This window comes from Salmo salar, chromosome ssa15, assembly GCF_905237065.1.
Source record: "Salmo salar chromosome ssa15, Ssal_v3.1, whole genome shotgun sequence".
Lineage (NCBI taxonomy): Eukaryota > Metazoa > Chordata > Actinopteri > Salmoniformes > Salmonidae > Salmo > Salmo salar.
In genome coordinates this window covers 67,327,599-67,347,101 of record NC_059456.1, presented here as the reverse complement: position 1 = coordinate 67,347,101, position 19,503 = coordinate 67,327,599, and the positions used below count along the sequence as shown (strand labels likewise).

The 19,503-nt window shown below is 44.9% G+C and overlaps 2 protein-coding genes across 6 annotated transcripts in view; one reads left to right on the top strand and one right to left on the bottom strand.

Annotated features, from left to right (window-relative positions):
- Positions 1–6,756: 6,756 nt before the first annotated feature.
- Positions 6,757–17,475, top strand: chdh (choline dehydrogenase). The gene is made up of 8 exons (XM_014145597.2): positions 6,757–6,893; positions 7,568–8,340; positions 9,016–9,167; positions 9,239–9,368; positions 13,232–13,366; positions 13,553–13,695; positions 14,419–14,521; positions 14,743–17,475. Exons 2-8 carry the CDS (start codon positions 7,590–7,592, stop codon positions 15,159–15,161), a joined length of 1,833 nt encoding a protein of 610 aa, XP_014001072.1. The 5' UTR covers positions 6,757–6,893; positions 7,568–7,589; the 3' UTR covers positions 15,162–17,475.
- LOC106571974 (voltage-dependent L-type calcium channel subunit alpha-1D) overlaps positions 17,139–19,503 on the bottom strand; it is an 86,252-nt gene continuing 83,887 nt past the window's right edge. For all 5 annotated transcript variants that reach the window (XM_045695964.1, XM_045695968.1, XM_045695966.1 and 2 more), the window contains one exon: positions 17,139–19,483. In XM_045695964.1, coding sequence (XP_045551920.1) covers positions 19,196–19,483 — 288 coding nt within the window. In that variant the 3' untranslated portion in view covers positions 17,139–19,195. The remainder of the gene's footprint in view (positions 19,484–19,503) is intronic.

The window sequence follows — 19,503 nt, the reverse complement described above, 5'->3', positions numbered from 1 at the left end:
TCCATTTTAGAATAAGGCTGTAACGTAACAAAGTGTGGAAAAAGTTAAGGGGTCTGAATACTTTCCGAATGCGCTGTATATATTTTTCAGTTTCACACTGGCAAACCCCAAAACCTTGCTACCACCACTTTGAGAACCACTGATCTATAAGGTATTTATTCACTGATTTTCTTCTTTGTCTAATATGTACGTGGAAGGAAACAGCGAGATAGACACATATATGTAATAGTAATTAACACTAGGGTAGAGGGGAACACATTAATCCTAATTATGTCTACATTCAGACACAGTTAGTTCGTGATGTGTGTTCCCTATATATATATATATATATATATATATTCTTTTACAATTTAGTACAAAACAAAAACACAAAAAACACAGCTACCAGACATATGAAGTGAAGTATTGCCTAAGCAAGACATGGGACAAGAATAGAACAACACTATGACAGTTACAACAACAAAATAAGCGTTCCTAATCAGTGTTCACAATCAGTCCAGAAAGTCCAGAAACGGACCCCAAATCTCAAGAAACCTTCTGGAGGAGTTAGTCGTGATTTTTTATTTTTTTTAATGTTTGATGTTAATCTTTTCTGCTTGCCATCTACAGAAGCAAGGGGGATAGCTAACTTCCATTCTGTGAGGAGAATTTCTTTTGCAGCCACCATTCCAAACATCAGAGCCTGTTGTTCCTCATAGGACGATCTTAGAACAGACTCTGAGCAGCAAAAGAAAGCAAGTTCTGGGTCAGGTTCAATGGCCTTCTCATATACCTTTGAATGCCAATCAAAGATGTTCCTCCAAAAATGATTAATTAGGGGGCAGAGCCAAAAAAGACGAATTAATGAATCCTCTGAGGCTTTACATTTGTCACACAGTGAGGAGACCTGGGGTTAAATTCTATGTAATTTGGTTTTGGAGTAATGAATTCTATGGATGACTTTGTATTGTATTAATCGATATTTTCATTGATGGAACAAGAGTGAATTCTAGACAGGGCTTCTCCCCATAGATCATCTGAGATCTCAATATTGAACTCTTTACCCCAGGTCTCCTTGAGATGACTAGTAGAGGCCTCTGTATAGTTGGAAACAAACTGTGAGATGAGGTGTTTTGAGTTGGGAGGGTGCTGTAGTGGACCAAAACGAATGTTGTACAGGGAGGTTATCAACATTTAGAATTTTCCCTTTGATATAGTGTCTGAATGGTAAATAACATAAAATATGATTGAGAGAGTTTGAATTTATTCTTTAATTGGATGAATGATGCTAATTGCTTATCTATATACACTGCTCAAAAAAATAAAGGGAACACTTAAACAACACAATGTAACTCCAAGTCAATCCCACTTCTGTGAAATCAAACTGTCCACTTAGGAAGCAACACTGATTGACAATAAATTTCACATGCTGTTGTGCAAATGGAATAGACAACAGGTGGAAATTATAGGCAATTAGCATGACACCCCCAATAAAGGAGTGGTTATGCAGGTGGGGACCACAGACCACTTCTCAGTTCCTATGCTTCCTGGCTGACGTTTTGGTCACTTTTGAATGCTGGCGGTGCTTTCACTCTAGTGGTAGCATGAGACGGAGTCTACAACCCACACAAGTGGCTCAGGTAGTGCAGCTCATCCAGGATGGCACATCAATGCGAGCTGTGGCAAGAAGGTTTGCTGTGTCTGTCAGCGTAGTGTCCAGAGCATGGAGGCGCTACCAGGAGACAATCCAGTACATCAGGAGACGTGGAGGAGGCCGTAGGAGGGCAACAACCCAGCAGCAGGACCGCTACCTCTGCCTTTGTGCAAGGAGGAGCAGGAGAAGCACTGCCAGAGCCCTGCAAAATGACCTCCAGCAGTTCACAAATGTGCATGTGTCTGCTCAAACGGTCAGAAACAGTCTCCATGAGGGTGGTATGAGGGCCCGACGTCCACAGGTGGGGGTTGTGCTTACAGCCCAACACCGTGCAAGACGTTTGGCATTTGCCAGAGAACACCAAGATTGGCAAATTCGCCACTGGCGCCCTGTGCTCTTCACAGATGAAAGCAGGTTCACACTGAGCACATGACAGACGTGACAGAGTCTGGAGACGCCGTGGAGAACGTTCTGCTGCCTGCAACATCCTCCAGCATGACCGGTTTGGCGGTGGGTCAGTCATGGTGTGGGGTGGCATTTCTTTGGGGGGCCGCACAGCCCTCCATGTGCTCGCCAGAGGTAGCCTGACTGCCATTAGGTACCGAGATGAGATCCTCAGACCCCTTGTGAGACCATATGCTGGTGCGGTTGGCCCTGGGTTCCTCCTAATGCAAGACAATGCTAGACCTCATGTGGCTGGAGTGTGTCAGCAGTTCCTGCAAGAGGAAGGCATTGATGCTATGCACTGGCCCGCCCTTTTCCCAGACCTGAATCCAATTGAGCACATCTGGGACATCATGTCTCGCTCCATCCACCAACGCCACGTTGCACCACAGACTGTCCAGGAGTTGGTGGATGCTTTAGTCCAGGTCTGGGAGGAGACCCCTCAGGAGACCATCCGCCACCTCATCAGGAGCATGCCCAGGCATTGTAGGGAGGTCATACAGGCACGTGGAGGCCACACACACTGCTGAGCCTCATTTTTACTTGTTTTAAGGACATTACATCAAAGTTGGATCAGCCTGTAGTGTGGTTTTCCACTTTAATTTTGAGTGTGACTCCAAATCCAGACCTCCATGGGTTGATAAATTGGATTTCCATTGATTATTTTTGTGTGATTTTGTTGTCAGCACATTCAACTATGTAAAGAAAAAAGTATTTAATAAGATTATTTCTTTCATTCAGATCTAGGATGTGTTGTTTAAGTGTTCCCTTTATTTTTTTGAGCAGTATATAAGTCTTCAATTGTGGCCAGTCTCTTCTCCTTCCACTCAACAAACACCTTATCAGACCTAGAAGGAACAAAAGAAGGATTAAGCATATCAGGGTGTATACAGAGGTACCTTATAAACATGCTTAATCTGGTTTAGAATTCTTGAAGAATTTCTCAAAACAAAGTTGTTGCCTGTCAGTTTGTTTGGGCACTGCTTTGGCTGGAAAGCAAGGCTGGAAGAGAGGAATGTGTTACAGACTTTACTTCCATATTTAGCCACAGGGAGGCAACCGTGTTCAATTTAAGACACCATGCCACTGCAGGAACTCAGCAAAAGCTAGCACAGCTCTTTGGAAGACATGGTTTTCTGCAGGGTACACCACGAACACTGAAAACAAGTACCTCGTAGGCCTTCGGCAGCTTAGTGAAGTGGGAATTTTACTTCAAAACAAAGAACATAAGAGAGGTGGTAGGTAACTTTGGAACAAACATACACAGAGAGCAGGCCACCAGTGCCACCAGCTAAGTATACAAGACGGACTATTAGAAGGCTTGCTGGTTTTTCCTCGTCATGAATCTTGTGAAAAGACTCTTCCTCTTGATCCACTTAGAAAGACACAATAAAAGGGAACACAGTTTATGTCAAATAAATTTTGCCACCCAGACAGCTGAAGAAACCTTTGGGTTTGCACAACCAAAAATCATCTCAAGGAAGCTCATCTGCGTGCACGTCGTCCTCACTAGAGCATGTTTGGGATGATCTGGATCGACTTTTATGACAGCATCCCAGTTCCCACCAATATCCAGAAACTTCGCACAGCCATTCAAGAGGAGTGGGACAACATTCCACAGGCCACAATCACAGCCTGATCATCTCTATGCGACGGAGATGTGTCTTGCTGCATGAGGCAAATGATGGTTTGCATGAGGCAAATGACTGGTTTTCTGATCCACGTCCCTTCGTTTTTTTTTTTAAAGATAACTGCGACCAACAGATGAATATCTGTATTCCCAATCATGTGAAATCCATAGATTAGGGCCTCATTTATTTATTTCAAATGACGGATTTCCTTACATGAACTGTAACTCAGTAAAACCTTTGAAATTGTTGCATGTTGAGTTTACTTTTTTGTTCAGTGTAGTATAAATTCCATCAGTATATGCAAATGATTTATGTTATTATAATAAAATAAGCAGGTCTGGGACAGCAGGTCTGGGACAGGTAGCACGTCCGGTGAACAGGTCAGGGTTCCATAGCCGCAGGCAGAACAGTTGAAACTGGAGCAGCAGCACGGCCAGGTGGACTGAGGACAGCAAGGAGTCATCATGCCAGGTAGTCCTGAGGCATGGTCCTAGGGCTCAGGTCCTCCGAGAGAGAGAAAGAAAGAAAGAGAGAATTAGAGAGAGCATATTTAAATTCACACAGGACACTGGATAAGACAAGAGAAATACTCCAGATGTAACAGACTGACCCTAGCCCCCCGACACATAAACTACTGCAGCATAAATACTGGAGGCTGAGACAGGAGGGGTCAGGAGACACTGTGGCCCCATCCGATGAAACCCCCGGACAGGGCCAAACAGGCAGGATACAACCCCACCCACTTTGCCAAAGCACAGCCCCCACACCACTGGAGGGATTTCGCCAACCACCAACTTACCATCCTGGGACAAGGCCGAGTATAGCCCACAAAGATCTCTGCCACGGCACAACCCAAGGGGGGGGGGGGGCAACCCAGCCAGGAAGACCAAGTCAGTGACTACACCCACTCAAGTGACGCACAATTGAGGGTGATGGCTGAGCAGTAAGCAATTTAGAGAATAAAATCAATATCAAGGTCCTCATGATTGAAAATATAACTTTAGTCATCTGTAGTTGCAACATAAATATCACATGAAAGAGTCTGCCCTATAATAAACTCTTGAGAGCCCCAAATCCATCCGCCTACTGACGGTGAGTCTTGGTTAAATATGAGGACAAGCTACAGTATGTACCGTGAAGTGCGCTTGGCACCCAGAGCTCTGGATTGCAGGGTCCCATGGCAGGGCCAATGATGTGTATGAACCCTGCATGACTACCAGGGGGCACTGTATTGAAGCCACACCGCAGCCATCTTGGTACTGCTCCTCCGTTGTAAAAAAAATATTTTGGAAGCTATAGAAATGCATTTTTTAATATCTACATTCTTTTTTGACTAGTTTATTATATTACATACACCTTAATGAATACATTTAAATTATATTATGTGAGCTGAACATATATATAAAAACATTTTCCTTAAAACAATTTTTGTTGTTGTTGAGAGTACAAATGTTACTGTCCTCACTCTGTCTATAATCCGAATTCAGAGCACTCTCGTCTGAGTGTGCCAGAGCGCAGAATAACTGATGAATTTATGAACGCTCAACACCCGTTGAATATGGCCGGTGTCAGTTAACGCCGGCCAAAAATCGTAATTAAATTGTTTCCGGCAGCACAGTTAGTCACCAACGCTCTGGATAACACCAAAAAAAGCTCTGCTGGGGCGAGTAAAATGATCAGAGTGGGGTGCTCTCTCATTTGTGTCTGGATGTAGCTAGCAAGCTAGCCAACGTTAGCAAGTTAGGTTGGGTGCTTGACTGCAGTTGGGAGGTCAGAACGCTCTGATCAACCCTACTACTCGACCAGAGGGTCCAGTGTGTGTTCTGAACACACCGGGAACGAAACGCTCTGAATTTATGAATGGGCAATCTAACAACGCTCTGAATTTATGAACGCCCAGAGTGCATTCTAGCACTCCAGAGTGGATTTATGAACGCACCCTTAAATACATGTAATTTTGTCCTTGAAACGTTTAATTAAATACTGTCAAATTCCATTCATTCCTATGGCGGACTGCTCCTACTAGGGAGTGCAATATGGCCAACCGATGGCTTCAAAGCCTCTCAATGGCCAATACACAGCATTAGCAATCCAGATGATTGTGGACTACAGGAAAAGGAGGACCGAGCACGCCCCCATTCTCATCGATGGGGCTGTAGTGGAGCAGGTTGAGAGCTTCAAGTTCCTTGGTGTCCACATCACCAACAAACTAGAATGGTCCAAACACACCAAGACAGTCATAAAGAGGTCACAACAAAGCCTATTCCCCCTCAGGAAACTAAAAAGATTTGGCATGGGTCCTCAGATCCTCAAAAGGTTCTACAGCTGCAACATCGAGAGCATCCTGACTGGTTGCATCACTGCCTGGTACGGCAACTGCTCGGCCTCCGACCACAAGGCACTACAGAGGGTAGTGCGTACGGCCCAGTACATCACTGGGGCTAAAATGCCTGTCATCCAGGACCTCTACACCAGGCGGTGTCAGAGGAAGGCCCTAAAAATGGTCAAAGACCCCAGCCACCCCAGTCATAGACTGGTCTCTCTACTACCGCATGGCAAGCGGTACCGGAACGCCAAGTCTAGGACCAAAAGGCTTCTCAACAGTTTTTACCCCCAAGCCATAAGAATCCTGAACAGGTAATCAAATGGCTACCCCCCTAACCCCTCTTTTATGCTACTGCTACTCTCTGTTTATCATATATGCATAGTCACTTTAACCATACCTACATGTACATACTACCTCAATCAGCCCGACTAACCGGTGCCTGTATATAGCATTGCAACTGTTATAGCCTTGCTACTGTATATAGCCTCGCTACTGTTATTTTTCACTGTCTTTTTTACTGTTGTTTTTATTTCTTTACTTAGCTATTGTTCACCTAATTCCTTTTCTTTTACTTAGAAACTGCACTGCTGGTTAGCGCCTGTAAGTAAGCATTTCACTGTAAGGTCCACACCTGTTGTATTCGGCCCACGTGTCAAATAAACTTTGATTTGATTTGAGATGTTATATATGTTGTTGAGTAGGACAGATCATGGTGGAACTGTTACCACTTTGCTGTTCCCGGCGCGCACTGCAAGCCAAATCAAGCACCCCGTGGCAAGCAGACCGTAAACTCCGCCCTCTTGTCTCTGCACAGTGTGACAGTGTTGAAAGATATAGGTCGATGCGATCAAGTATAACGGTAAGTAAACCCGTTTTTTTCCCCCGTTATTTCCATGTTTACCCACATAAAGTGAGCGAAGTTTAATGACACTTTGTGTCAACCACAACCACAGTTCGCAAACTTCTTCGCCGTTTTCTGAATTGCTGTGACCCCGCTTCAAAGTTTTATATCGTCTTATTGCCTGCATCTTTTAAAAATCATAACATACACATATGTGTTTTTATTGACACGTACAAAAAAACGTAATTGCAAAAAATATATAGTTGATGTTGCAAACATTTCTCTCTTTTTTTTGATTAAAGTTATTTGCTATGTTGTAACTGAAACTCGAGAAGGAAGGCGTTAATTCCCTCTATCTATAGCCCCTCCCAGTATAGTGCGTGAAGCCCATACATTATTCAACTAGACTAGCAATATGATACAAGTAGGGTCCTGTATCATGTTTTCATTTTGTCATCTTGTTCCTAGAATCTCAAACTTGTGCGCATCATGTGACTGCCTGTGCATGGACTTGAGTTGTGCATGGACTTGAGTTGTGCTGTTTTTACAATATTTGTTCCACTAATCTTCTGTTTTCCAAGCGTTTACATAATATCATTGACCTCGGAAGTGATATGCTTGAAATCATCTGTTATTTTTTTCTACACACAAAAAAAAACATGTCATATTTCTTAATGTATTTTATTGTGCAGGTGTGCCATCAAAGCCATCGGGATGCTCTCTGCAGCTGCTTCAGGCAAAGTTGGGTTCAGTATGGGGATGGGAGTGGGCAGGTGTGTGTCAGCCTGGTTAAGAGGGTCCCCCAATGCCCTGAACAGAAGGAGGGACTGGGACCCCTCTCCCAGGTACAGCACCACAGCAGCCAAACCCAGCACCCCGTCCTTCAACTATGTCATCGTGGGCGCTGGCTCGGCGGGCTGCGTCCTGGCCAACCGTCTCACGGAGGATCCCCAGGAGTCAGTGCTCCTGCTGGAGGCCGGCCCTAAGGACAGGACCCTGGGCAACGTCCGCCTCTCCTGGAAGATCCACATGCCGGCCGCCCTCACCTACAACCTGTGTGACGACAAGGTCAACTGGTTCTACCACACCCTGCCCCAGGAGCACATGAACAACCGGGTGATGTACTGGCCCCGCGGCAGGGTGTGGGGTGGCTCCTCCTCTCTCAACGCCATGGTGTACATCCGGGGCCACGGTGAGGACTACAACCGCTGGCAGAGGGAGGGGGCGGAGGGCTGGGACTACGACCACTGCCTACCCTACTTCCGCAAGGCCCAGTGCCACGAGCTGGGAGGCGACCGGTACCGGGGAGGCAGCGGGCCCCTGCATGTGTCCCGGGGGAAGACGAACCACCCTCTACACCGGGCCTTCATAGAGGCTGGCCAGCAGGCTGGGTACCCCTTCACTAATGACATGAACGGCTTTCAGCAGGAGGGCTTGGGCTGGATGGACATGACCATCTATGAAGGTAGGGGATGAATTAAAGATATGCGCACATACACTGAGTGGACAAAACATTAGGAACACCTGCTCTTTCCATGACAGACTGACCCGGTGAATTCAGGGGAAAGCTATGACGCCGTATTGATGTCACTTGTTAAATCCACTTCAATCAGTGTAGATGAATGGGGGGGGGAGACAGGTTAAAGAAGGATTATTAAGCCTTGAGACATGTGTGTGCCATTCAGAGGGTGAATGGGCAAGACAAAAGATTGAAGTGCCTTTGAACGGGGTATGGTAGTAGGTGCAAGGCGCACCAGTTTGTTTCATGAACTGCACCGCTGCTGGGTTTTTCACGCTCAACAGTTTCCTGTGTGTATCAAGAATAGTCCACCACCCAAAGGACATCCAGCCAACTTGACACAGCTGTGGGAAGCATTGTAGTAAACATGGGCCAGCATCCCTGTGGAACGCTTTCTACACCTTGTAGAGTCCATGCCCTGCCGAATTGAGGCCGTTCTGAGGGCATAAGGGGGTACAACTCAATATTAGGAAGTTGTTCCTAATGTTTGTACACTCAGTGTATGCACACGTCTGTATCTGTACAAGTCAAAGAAGTAGGGAATTGCATTATAAACAGACTTATCTCTTCATAATCTTCTTCTCATCCCCCTCTTTCTCCTACTACCCCACCGTCCCCAAGGTAAGAGGTGGAGCACAGCCAGTGCGTACCTGCGGCCGGTCCTTAACCGAGCCAACCTGAGGACAGAGGTGCAATGTCTGACCACCAGGATCCTGTTTGATGGGAGGAGAGCTGTGGGTGTGGAGTACACTCAGAACGGGGAGAAGAAGCAGGTAGGTCTTTGGGAAATTCAACAGCCTATAACCCCTCACATATCTCTCTCTTCATCTCTTCTCTCTCTCAGGTTTTTGCTGAAAAGGAGGTCATTCTCAGTGGTGGGGCCATCAACTCCCCACAGCTTCTCATGCTGTCCGGGGTGGGCAACGCTGATGACCTGAAACAGCTAGACATCCCTGTGGTCCAGCATCTACCAGGTGACCTAATGACCCCACCTGACCCCCCTTCAAATCAAATTTTATTTGTCACATGCGCCAAGTACAAATGTAGAGTTGACTGTGAAATGCTTACTTACGAGCCCTTAACCAACAATGAAGAGTTAAAATGTAAGAAATTCTGCAAATAATAATAGTAACACAATAAATAACAATAACAAAGCTATATACAAGGAGTAACGATACTGAGTCAATGTACAAGGTAGTTGAGGTAATTTCTACATGTATAGTGCATTCGGAAAGTATTAATTTTGTTACATTACAGCCTTATTCTAAAATTGATGATTTAAAAAAAATTACAGCACCAAGTCTTCTTGGGTATGACACTGCAAGCTTGGCACACCCTTATTTGGGGAGTTTCTCCCATTCTTCTCTGCAGATCCTTCCAAGCTCTGTCAGGTTGGATGGGGAGCGTTGCTTCACAGCTATTTTCAGGTCTCTCCAGAGATGTTCGATCGGGTTCAAGTCCGGGATCTGGCTGGCCCACTCAAGGACATGCAGAGCCTTGTCCCGAAGCCTCTCCTGCGTTGTCTTAGCTGAGTGCTTAGGGTCATTGTCCTGTGGGAAGGTGAATCTTTGCACCAGTCTGAGGTCCTGACAGTGGCGGTTCTAGACCATTTCAACTGGGGGGGCCAAGCTGGGGCCAGTTGTACTGTTAGAGGGGCCAGTTACATTAGACGTTATTGTTGTCATATCATTTTCTTCACTGCATTGCAGACATTAGCAGGCAAAAGACCATGTTCATAATCATTAGTGTTCCGCGTTGCCACTGTCTAATAACGGATGTAAAAAAAGAAGGATAGCAAAAATTAGTTATGTAAAAATTATTTCATACTCCACATTTAGGGGGGCCACAAGGAGGTCCAAAATTGTTGTCACAGGGGCACTGGCACTCTGGAGCAGGTTTTCATCATGGATCTCTCTGTACTTTGCTCCATTCATCTTGCCCTCGACTCTGACTAGTTTCCCAGTCTCTACCGCTGAAAAACATCCCCACAGCATGATGCCGCCACCACCATGCTTCACCGTAGGGATGATTCCAGGTTTCCTCTAGACGTGACGCTTGGTATTCAGGCCAAAGAGTTCAATCTTGGTTTCATCAGACCAGAAAATCTTGTTTATCATGGCCTGAGAGTCCTTTAGGTCCCTTTTGGCCAATTCCAAGCGGGCTGTCGTGCCTTTTACTGAGGAGTGGCTTCCGTCTGGCCACTCTACCATAAAGGCCTGATTGGTGGAGTGCTGCAGAGATGGTTGTCCTTCTGGAAGGTTCTCCCATCTCCACAGAGGAGCTCTGGAGCTCTGAACTCCCTGACCAAGGCCCTTCTCCCCCGATTGCTCAGTTTAGCAGGGCAGCCAGCTCGAGGAAGAGTCTTGGTGGTTCCAAACTTCTTCCATTTAAGAATGACAGAGGCCACTGTGTTATTGGGGACCTTTAATGCTGCAGAAATGTTTTGGTACCCTTCCCCAGGTATGTGCTACGACACAGTCTTGGAGCTCTACGCACAATTCCTTCGACCTCCTGGCTTGCTGTTTGCTCTGACATGCACTGTCAAATGTGGAACCTTATATAGACAGGTGTGTGCCTTTCCAAATCATTTCCAATCAATTGAATTTACCACAGGTGGACTCCAATCAAGTTGTAGAAACATCTCAGGGATGATCAATGGAAACAGGATGCACCTGAGCTCAATTTCGACTCTCATAGCAAAGGGTCTGAATACTTATGTAAATAAGGTATTTCTGTTATTTATTTTTAATACATTTGCATAAAAATGATAACCTGTTTTCGCTTTGTCATTATGGGGTATTGTGTGTAGATTGAGGAAAAATAAATATTTAATCCACTTTAGAATAAGGCTGTAACATAACAAATTGTGGAAAAGGGGAAGGGGTCTGGAATACTTTCCAAATGCACTGTAGGTAGGGGTAAAAGGGACTAGGCTATCAGGATAGACAATAAACACAGTAGCAGCAGTGTGTGTGTGTGTGGTGTGTGTGTGGTTTCCATTAGCTGTTGAAAAAGCAGCAGCTATTCTTTCTGGGGTCCACACAAAACATAGAACATGAGAAAATACAGAACACTAATGGACAAGAACAGAAACAAATTTAAACTAAGCACACTACGACTAAGGAACAGTACGATGCAATCCCCATCACACTGCACATTGCCCTATCCCATCTGGACAAGAGGAATACCTATGTAAGAATGCTGTTCATTGACTACAGCTTAGCATTCAACACCATAGTACCCTCCAATCTCATCATCATCAAGCTGGAGGCCCTGGGCCTCAACCCCGCCCTGTGCAATTGGGTCCGGGACTTTCTGACGGGCCGCCCCCAGGTGGTGAAGGTAAGAAACAACATCTCCACCTCGCTGACCCTCAACACTGGGGCTCCACAAGGGTGCGTGCTCAGCCCCTTCTTGTACTCCCTGTTCACCCACGACTGCATGGCCATGCACGTCTCCAACTCAGTCATCAAGTTTGCAGACGACACAACAGTAGTGGGCTTGATTACCAACAACGACGAGACAGCCTACAGGGAGGAGGTGAGGGCACTCAGAGTGTGGTGTCGGGAAAACAACCTCTCACTCAACGTCAACAAAACAAAGGAGATGATCGTGGACTTCAGGAAACAGCGGAGGGAGGACCCCCCCATCCACATCGAAGGGACAGCAGTGGAGAAAGTGAAAGGTTTTAAGTTCCTCGGCGTACACATCAAAGACAAACTGAAATGGTCCACCCACACAGACAGCATGGTGAAGAAGGCGCAACAGCACCTCTTCAACCAAAGGAGGCTGAAGAAATTTGGCTTGTCACCCAAAACCCTGACACACTTTTACAGATCCACAATCGAGAGCATCCTGTTGGGCTGTATCACCGCCTGGTACGGCAACTGCTCCGCCCTCAACCGCAAGACTCTCCAGAGGGTGGTGCGGTCTGCACAACGCATCACCGGGGCAAACTACCTGTCCTCCATGACACCTACAGCACCCGATGTCACAGGAAGGCCAAAAAGATCATCAAAGACAACAACCATTCAAGCCACTGCCTGTTCACACTGCTACCATCTAGAAGGCGAGGTCAGTACAGGTGCATCAAAGCTGGGACCGAGAGACTGAAGAACAGCTTCTATCTCAAGGCCATCAGACTGCTAAACAGCCATCACTAACTCAGAGAGGCTGCTGCCTACATGGAGACCCAATCACTGGTCACTTAAACAAATGGATCACTAGTCACTTTAAACAATGCCACTTTAAATAATACCACTTTAATAATGTTTACTTATCTTACATTACTCATATCATATGTATATACTGTATTTTATACCATCTATTGCACCTTGCCTATGCAGCTCGGCCATCGCTCATCCATATATTTATATGTACATATTCTCGTTCACCCCTTTTAGATATGTGTGTATTAGGTAGTTGTTGAGGAATTGTCAGATTACTTGTTAGATGTTACTGCGCTGTCGGAACTAGAAGCACAAGCATTTCGCTACACTCGCATTAACATCTGCTAACCATGTGTATGTGACAAATAAAATTTGATTTGACGACTAAAGTCTGTTAGGTTTCATAGTAAGACATTCCCATTGAGGCAAGTTTCCAGAGAAGTCAGTTAGTTATATACAAATAATACTGAGCCAGTGAAATACATTAAAGCAGCTGTAGCAAAGCTCAAGGACATTCACTAATGATTACATATACAGGGTGTGTGTGTGTGTGTTCAAGTTGTGGAGAGTAGTACTGTTTTTTTATTTTTATAAATGTCCTTACATAATGTTGACGTGGTGTGTGTGTGTGTGTGTGTGTGTGTGTGTGTGTGTGTTCCTATCTGTAGGAGTGGGCAGTAATCTTCAGGATCACCTGGAGCTGTATGTTCAGCAGCAGTGCACTCAGCCCATCACCCTGTACAAGGCCCAGAAGCCTTTCCACATGGTCAAGATTGGCCTGGAGTGGCTCCTCCAATATACAGGTATAACAAACAAGGACAGCAAAGCTACACAAGTTAAGCAGGTACACAGGTCAAACAAGTACACAGGTTAAACACACCAGCGAAGGTTCTGATGGCTCCTTTTTATTTTGTGAGAATGTAATTTCACTAGACTTGCGTCTAGCATCCAAATTGTTTAACCCGGTAACCATGGCACCTGACTCCCAGGATACGGGGCCACGGCCCACCTGGAGAGCGGGGGCTTCATCCGGAGCAGAGGGGGCGTGGCCCACCCCGACATCCAGTTCCACTTTCTGCCCTCGCAGGTCATCGACCACGGCCGCGTCGCCTCCAAGATAGAAGCTTACCAGGTAAGCTGTGTGTGTGGATGTGTGTTTTGGGCATGTCTGTGGAACGTGTGTGTCCTTACACCCGATAAATCTCTCCATGCTAAACACCCTCTTATGTCCATGCTCTGATTCATCCAAGGCTCTGCATGTTGTGAAAGGCGTTTCCCACTCACACCTGCACACACACACAGTGCATTCCCAGAGATGCATTCACATTTGTGGTAGCAGTTGGAAGTGTGCGTGAGAATTTTGCAAGAACTTTATCACCAGGACTTGCATTTTATTGAACCTTTTCACCTAATCCAATCCACTGTTTTGAATGGGGGCAACAACGGCAGACATGTAGTTTGAATAACCCAATTCCTCAGAATCTGTAGCCATTCCTATTGCAATTTATATGGAAATGTTGGAAGTACTTTATCAACCGCTGCCTTCGGTCATAAATGTGACAAAAACATTGCCTGTTATGATGTTTCTAGAGACATTTTCTGAAGCTGGACCACTGAGCCTAGATGAGACATAATGATACTACAATAATTGACCCTCTACTATAGTTTGTACAAGTTCACACTCACATGTACTTAGGATTTCCCCATGAAGTAGCAATGAACCTTAACCTGTTAGCAGATCAGCTTGTGCTTTAAGCAAACTCATGATGTTTGTTGTTATGCTAAACCTGTCACGTCTCTGAAATATGAACTAATGTTGATACTGGAAACCGATTGGCCCGTTTTGATGTGACAGGTTCACGTGGGACCAATGAGAAGTACTAGTATTGGATGGTTAAAGCTGAAGAGCGCCAGCCCTCTAGAGCACCCAATCATCCAGCCCAACTACCTCTCAACAGGTAAGTTCTGCCTTACATACTGTCACCAGACCATGCCTAACAAAATTCTCTGAATGGATTATTTCCTAGACCCAGATTAAGCCTATTCCCAAACTGAAAATCATGCTCATTGAAGAATCTCCATTGAAAATGTATTTTTATTCCAGGTGTAGTCTTAATCTGGTTCGAGGAAACAGGCCCTGTGTGGTTGGTGACTTGTGTGTCTCCTCTCTCTGCCTCAGACACAGATGTATGGGAGTTCAGGGAGTGTGTCAAGCTTTCTCGGGAGATCTTCTCCCAGAAGGCCTTCGACCCATTCCGGGGGCCCGAGGTACAGCCAGGGCCTGAGTGTCAGTCAGACGCCGAGATTGATGCGTTTGTGCGTCACAAGGCTGACAGCGCCTACCATCCGTCCTGCACGTGTAAGATGGGTTCTCCGTCTGACCCAATGGCGGTGGTGGACCCAGAGACGCGCGTGCTGGGCCTCGAGGGCCTCCGTGTGGTCGACGCCTCCATCATGCCCAGCGTCGTCAGCGGCAACCTCAACGCCCCCACCATTATGATCGCGGAGAAGGCTGCTGACATCATCAGAGGGCGACCGGCGCTCAGCGACCCCGGGGTGCCTGTGTACCAGCCGGGATCTCTAGAGACCCAGCGATGAGCTTCACACAGACGTGTGGAACCTGCAGCGTTGCCATCTCCTAAGGGCCTGAACAGCCAGAGGTGGATGCTAGGTACTCATGTACACATCCGTCTGTCTTTACCGTCAAAGTTTCTCTTTTTTACGATTGATATGTAATTCTTTTTTTTCTTTTTTTAAGTAGCGTAAAAAGTACAGATAAGCCTTCCATTGTCTAACCCGTCCATTGGTGTAAAATTCTGGCAGAGCTTGTACCTTCAAGGTTCTCAGTGGCAGCTGCTTTTTTTTCGTTATTTAATACTCAGTATCAGGAAGATGTAGTAGACTCCGTTGGAAGTCAATAAAGTGCCAAGGCATGCTAACCAGCAGAAACTACAACCCTAAGAATCACTGTTGATTGCAGTGTTCCCTACTTTCCTGATAATGCTGGTTTTCTGTCCAACCCCTCTCTCCATTTACAATGAGAGAGAGCTGGGACGTCTGTTTCACTGCACTATTGACATTTCATATGAATAATAAATGAAGTAAATAATTCAATTTCTATGTGGTAAACACTAGATAAAGGTAGTTACCTGAATTCAGAAACATTAATCAACCTTTGAAAGACTAATTTCCCAGTGAGTTTCTGATGTGATTTAATCGTTCTCTGGGTAGTATTCTTACATTTATGTTTACAATTATTTGAAAATGATTTATGAAGGATTTAAGCTTTTGATAGTTGCCTTGCCAATCATGAAAGTGTCTTTGAAGTATGTTGTCTTGATTGAAGTGCCTTAAATGAAGTATGTTTGGTATGATACATCTTATGGTACTCTATTGATTATTATAAACCGGGTGGTTCGAGCCCTGAAAGCAGATTGACTGACAGCCGTGGAATATCAGACCGTATACCACAGGAATGACAAAACATTTATTTGTACTGCTCCAATTACGTTCATAACCAGTTTATAATAGCAATAAGGCACCTCAGGGGTTTGTGGTATATGGCCAAAATACCATGGCTAAAGGCTGTATCCAGGCACTCCACGTTGCGTCATGCATAAGAACATCCCTTAGCCGTGGTATATTGGCCACATACCACACCCCCTTGTGCCTTATTGCTTAATTTGAGCAGAGCTGCAATAATATGTTACAGTAGTATTCTCATACACTTGCATACTATTAACCCGTATGTTCATGCTAGCCTTAACAATGTGACTTCTAAATCTTAGTGCTCTACTCCGCATAGTAGTTGTTTTGGCGGTGTCCGAGGTGGGACAGCGTTAGAGCTGTCAAATCCACAAGTGGCTCCCGGCCTTATACCTAAAACAGACATTGCCATTGGCCGCACAGAGTCACATTAAGAGAAATCCCATGCAGCCTTGTTTACAAGTTCGAACACTGGAATGTGAGATGTCATCTCGGGCCTAGATTAAATCAGATCAAGCGTGATCCGGCGATAGCCAACACCCACACAGCAGATGTTTTGGCAGTGTCTGAGGTGTAACTGCGTTGGAGCTGTCAGATTGGTGAGCAGCTGCTCTTGTGATCATTGTCACGAAGCCGCACATGTCCCCGTTACGTTAGAAGTTCAGAACCAGGAAATATAGAAATGACGCTAAAAATGAAAATCATTAAACGAAATTAGGATTTCTATCAACCTAATCCAGGTGTAGATTACATCTCAACATTCCAGTGTTAAAACTTGTAAACAAGGCTGCATGGGATTTATGTTAATGCGACTCCGTGCAACCAATGGCAATGTCCGCTTTAGGTATAAAGGACCGCTGGTGGAGTCGTCAAAACAACCACTATGCGGATGTCGGGTAAAGTGGATCTGATTGAGTAGAGCCCTTGAGCTGATTGAATCTAGGACCTTACATGAACGCTTTGCACACCGATTTTTAGCGCAGACTCAAGAACAGCTGTGATTGTGAAAATAATATTCCTTAGAAATCCTTGTAAGATTTGATTATCTTTCTAATTCCTGCCGGCTGAGTACGTAGAGCACAGATGCTGTCCTCTGGAGGCATTTAGTGCCGTAGAGTTTATTCAGTTGTGAACATTAGAAAATCATCAGCAGTCCATTTGTATTTCCAGGCAAATATTCAAGAGACTCAAGCAAATGTAAAAAATAAATAAAAAGTACTACATTTTTAGGTAAAACTAATTTGCTACTAAGTGGAATTAGCTGTAACTTTAGCGGGTAGAAATCTTCAAGTACAGTGAATCATTTTAACTGTCATTTACACATTCTGTACAGGTTTTTAACATTACCATCAACATTTCAATGCATCTTTAAAACAGAAGTAGTCCAAAAAAAATAAAGCTGTGCACAAGTTGTATAACAAACCTTTTCTGTTTCAAAGTTGTCTTTTTTTTCTTCAATCATTGGCATACAGTATAAATAAAGATGATTTTAATTTAGTGGAATATACCGTCACCTATCACTTGGCAGATCACTGATTCAAAGGTCTCAGTAACGACGTACAGGGAAAAGTACAGTCTCACCATCTTAATTACATTTGAAATTCATTTGAAATATACTTGAACCAGTGATATAACTTCTAATGCAGTGGGTATTGTTACCACTATGTCAGGATTTTAACCCTGTTCGTCAAAACACCCACAGAGTGGCCATCACTATTGGCGGCCATCTTAAAATGCCCTCCACCATTCATGTGTTGAACTGAGAGCGTTGTTCTGTGTCGAGAGAGAACTGGTAGTAATGCTGAGGAAACCCTAGTCGTTGTAAACAATATTCCATTGGCAAGGAATTTACATTTCGTGACGCCATTTCACAAAGATCCCTGACGTGACCCGGGTTTATGTTGACCTTGACACGTTTGGGGAAAAAGCATTTTAATCGTACAGCATTATTGGCAATAGCTGTGTCTTTAAAGCATATATTTACCTTTTGGTGTTTTTTGAAAGGGCACTTTCGTTGCACATTAAAGGTTGGGAGGACAGAAACACATTTCCATGATAGTACCGAGTTGTCCTTATGTAAGCCCTTCAGAAGCCGCTTTTATCCAAAGCGTCTTAGTCATTGCGTACATATATTTTACATATGGGTGATCCTGGGAATCAAACCCACTAACCTGGCGTTACTAGTTCTTTTCTGTTGGCAGTGAGCTAAGCTGGTAAATGGCAAACCCTACTTCTGTAGAAACAAACTGTACGCGCACTTGAGAAAAAGTACCTCTGACATATTCATTCTAAATCAACATGAATCCCCTTAAAGTAGTGGGGGAAAAAAGGCTAAACATAATAAAATATAATTTCATATTCATTCCAAATAAAACGATACTTATCTATTTAATAGGCATGGGGAATATGTTATACCTGTAACGAGCCATAAATAACTACATATAAAGTATCTCTTTCAAATAATATATATTTTTTAAGAGGGTTTAAAATATATCTACAACTTAATAGATTTTCCTTTCATTAAAATATTATGGCTGCTAAGTCATCCCTGAAGATTGATTGGTTGGGCAGGAGAGAGTACGATATTGGAGTACACCGTTTTCTCATGTTGGTCGTTCACAGTTTCAAAATGCAGTCTGTAAAATGGCCGCCACTCTCAGTCTATGATTGACTACACTTAGTATCTTTGTGCAGAGGGTAAGGCAAACGGGAGGTGGAGGGTTGGCTGAGGATTGGAACTTAATTTCACTGATATGTGATTTCTGTATGAAAAAATATGAAGTCGTTGAAGAGGAAACCCAACATTACTGCGACCCCTTTGGGACAACCTCCTCTTATACTTCACTCTGCTTCATTGGGTGCTGCAAAGCAGACGGAGAGAAAGGGGCGGGACTCCTCTGAAGTTGGATCTTTGGCGTGCCATTCCATCCCTCCATCCCTCCATCCCGCCACTCCTCTCCAGCTGGCAGTGTTTTCATCCATCCATCCATTCATTCCACAGAAAGAAAGGCACTTTGTTCTCTTGTTTGTTTGTATGGTTGTTGGCTGCATCCAAACGGCACATCGCTCCCTATATAGTGCACTGGAAGCACACTATAGGGAATAGGGTGCCATGTCAGACGCAGCCTGTGTAGTGTGAGGGACTGCTATAGGATGCTGATGCATATCATCTCATCGGTCAGATCCTCCTCGTATTTCCCACGCGCGTCAGGCTCCTCATCGCTGTAGTCCTCGAGATTGTGCTCCCTGAGGCTCGTGGAAGTCACTGTGTCCGTTGGCCCCGCCCCATTACCCATACTGCCGTTCAGCAGGTTGCTGGCGGCACTCTCCATCTCGTCGATGGTCATCTCGCAGGCGTCCGCGATCTCGTGCTTGGTCGCTGACACAAACTTGGGGTCCTTGGCGTATTTCCCCAGTCCTTCTGAAATCAACACCTGAAACATTAGAGGGAAAA

Coding starts and splice junctions, on each gene's coding strand:
- chdh (XM_014145597.2), top strand. CDS start 7,590: ATGCTCTCTGCAGCTGCTTCAGGCAAAGTTGGGTTCAGTATGGGGATG. Junction 13,696..14,418: donor CCAAGATAGAAGCTTACCAG/GTAAGCTGTGTG, acceptor TTGATGTGACAG/GTTCACGTGGGACCAATGAG. Junction 14,522..14,742: donor GCCCAACTACCTCTCAACAG/GTAAGTTCTGCC, acceptor TCTCTGCCTCAG/ACACAGATGTATGGGAGTTC.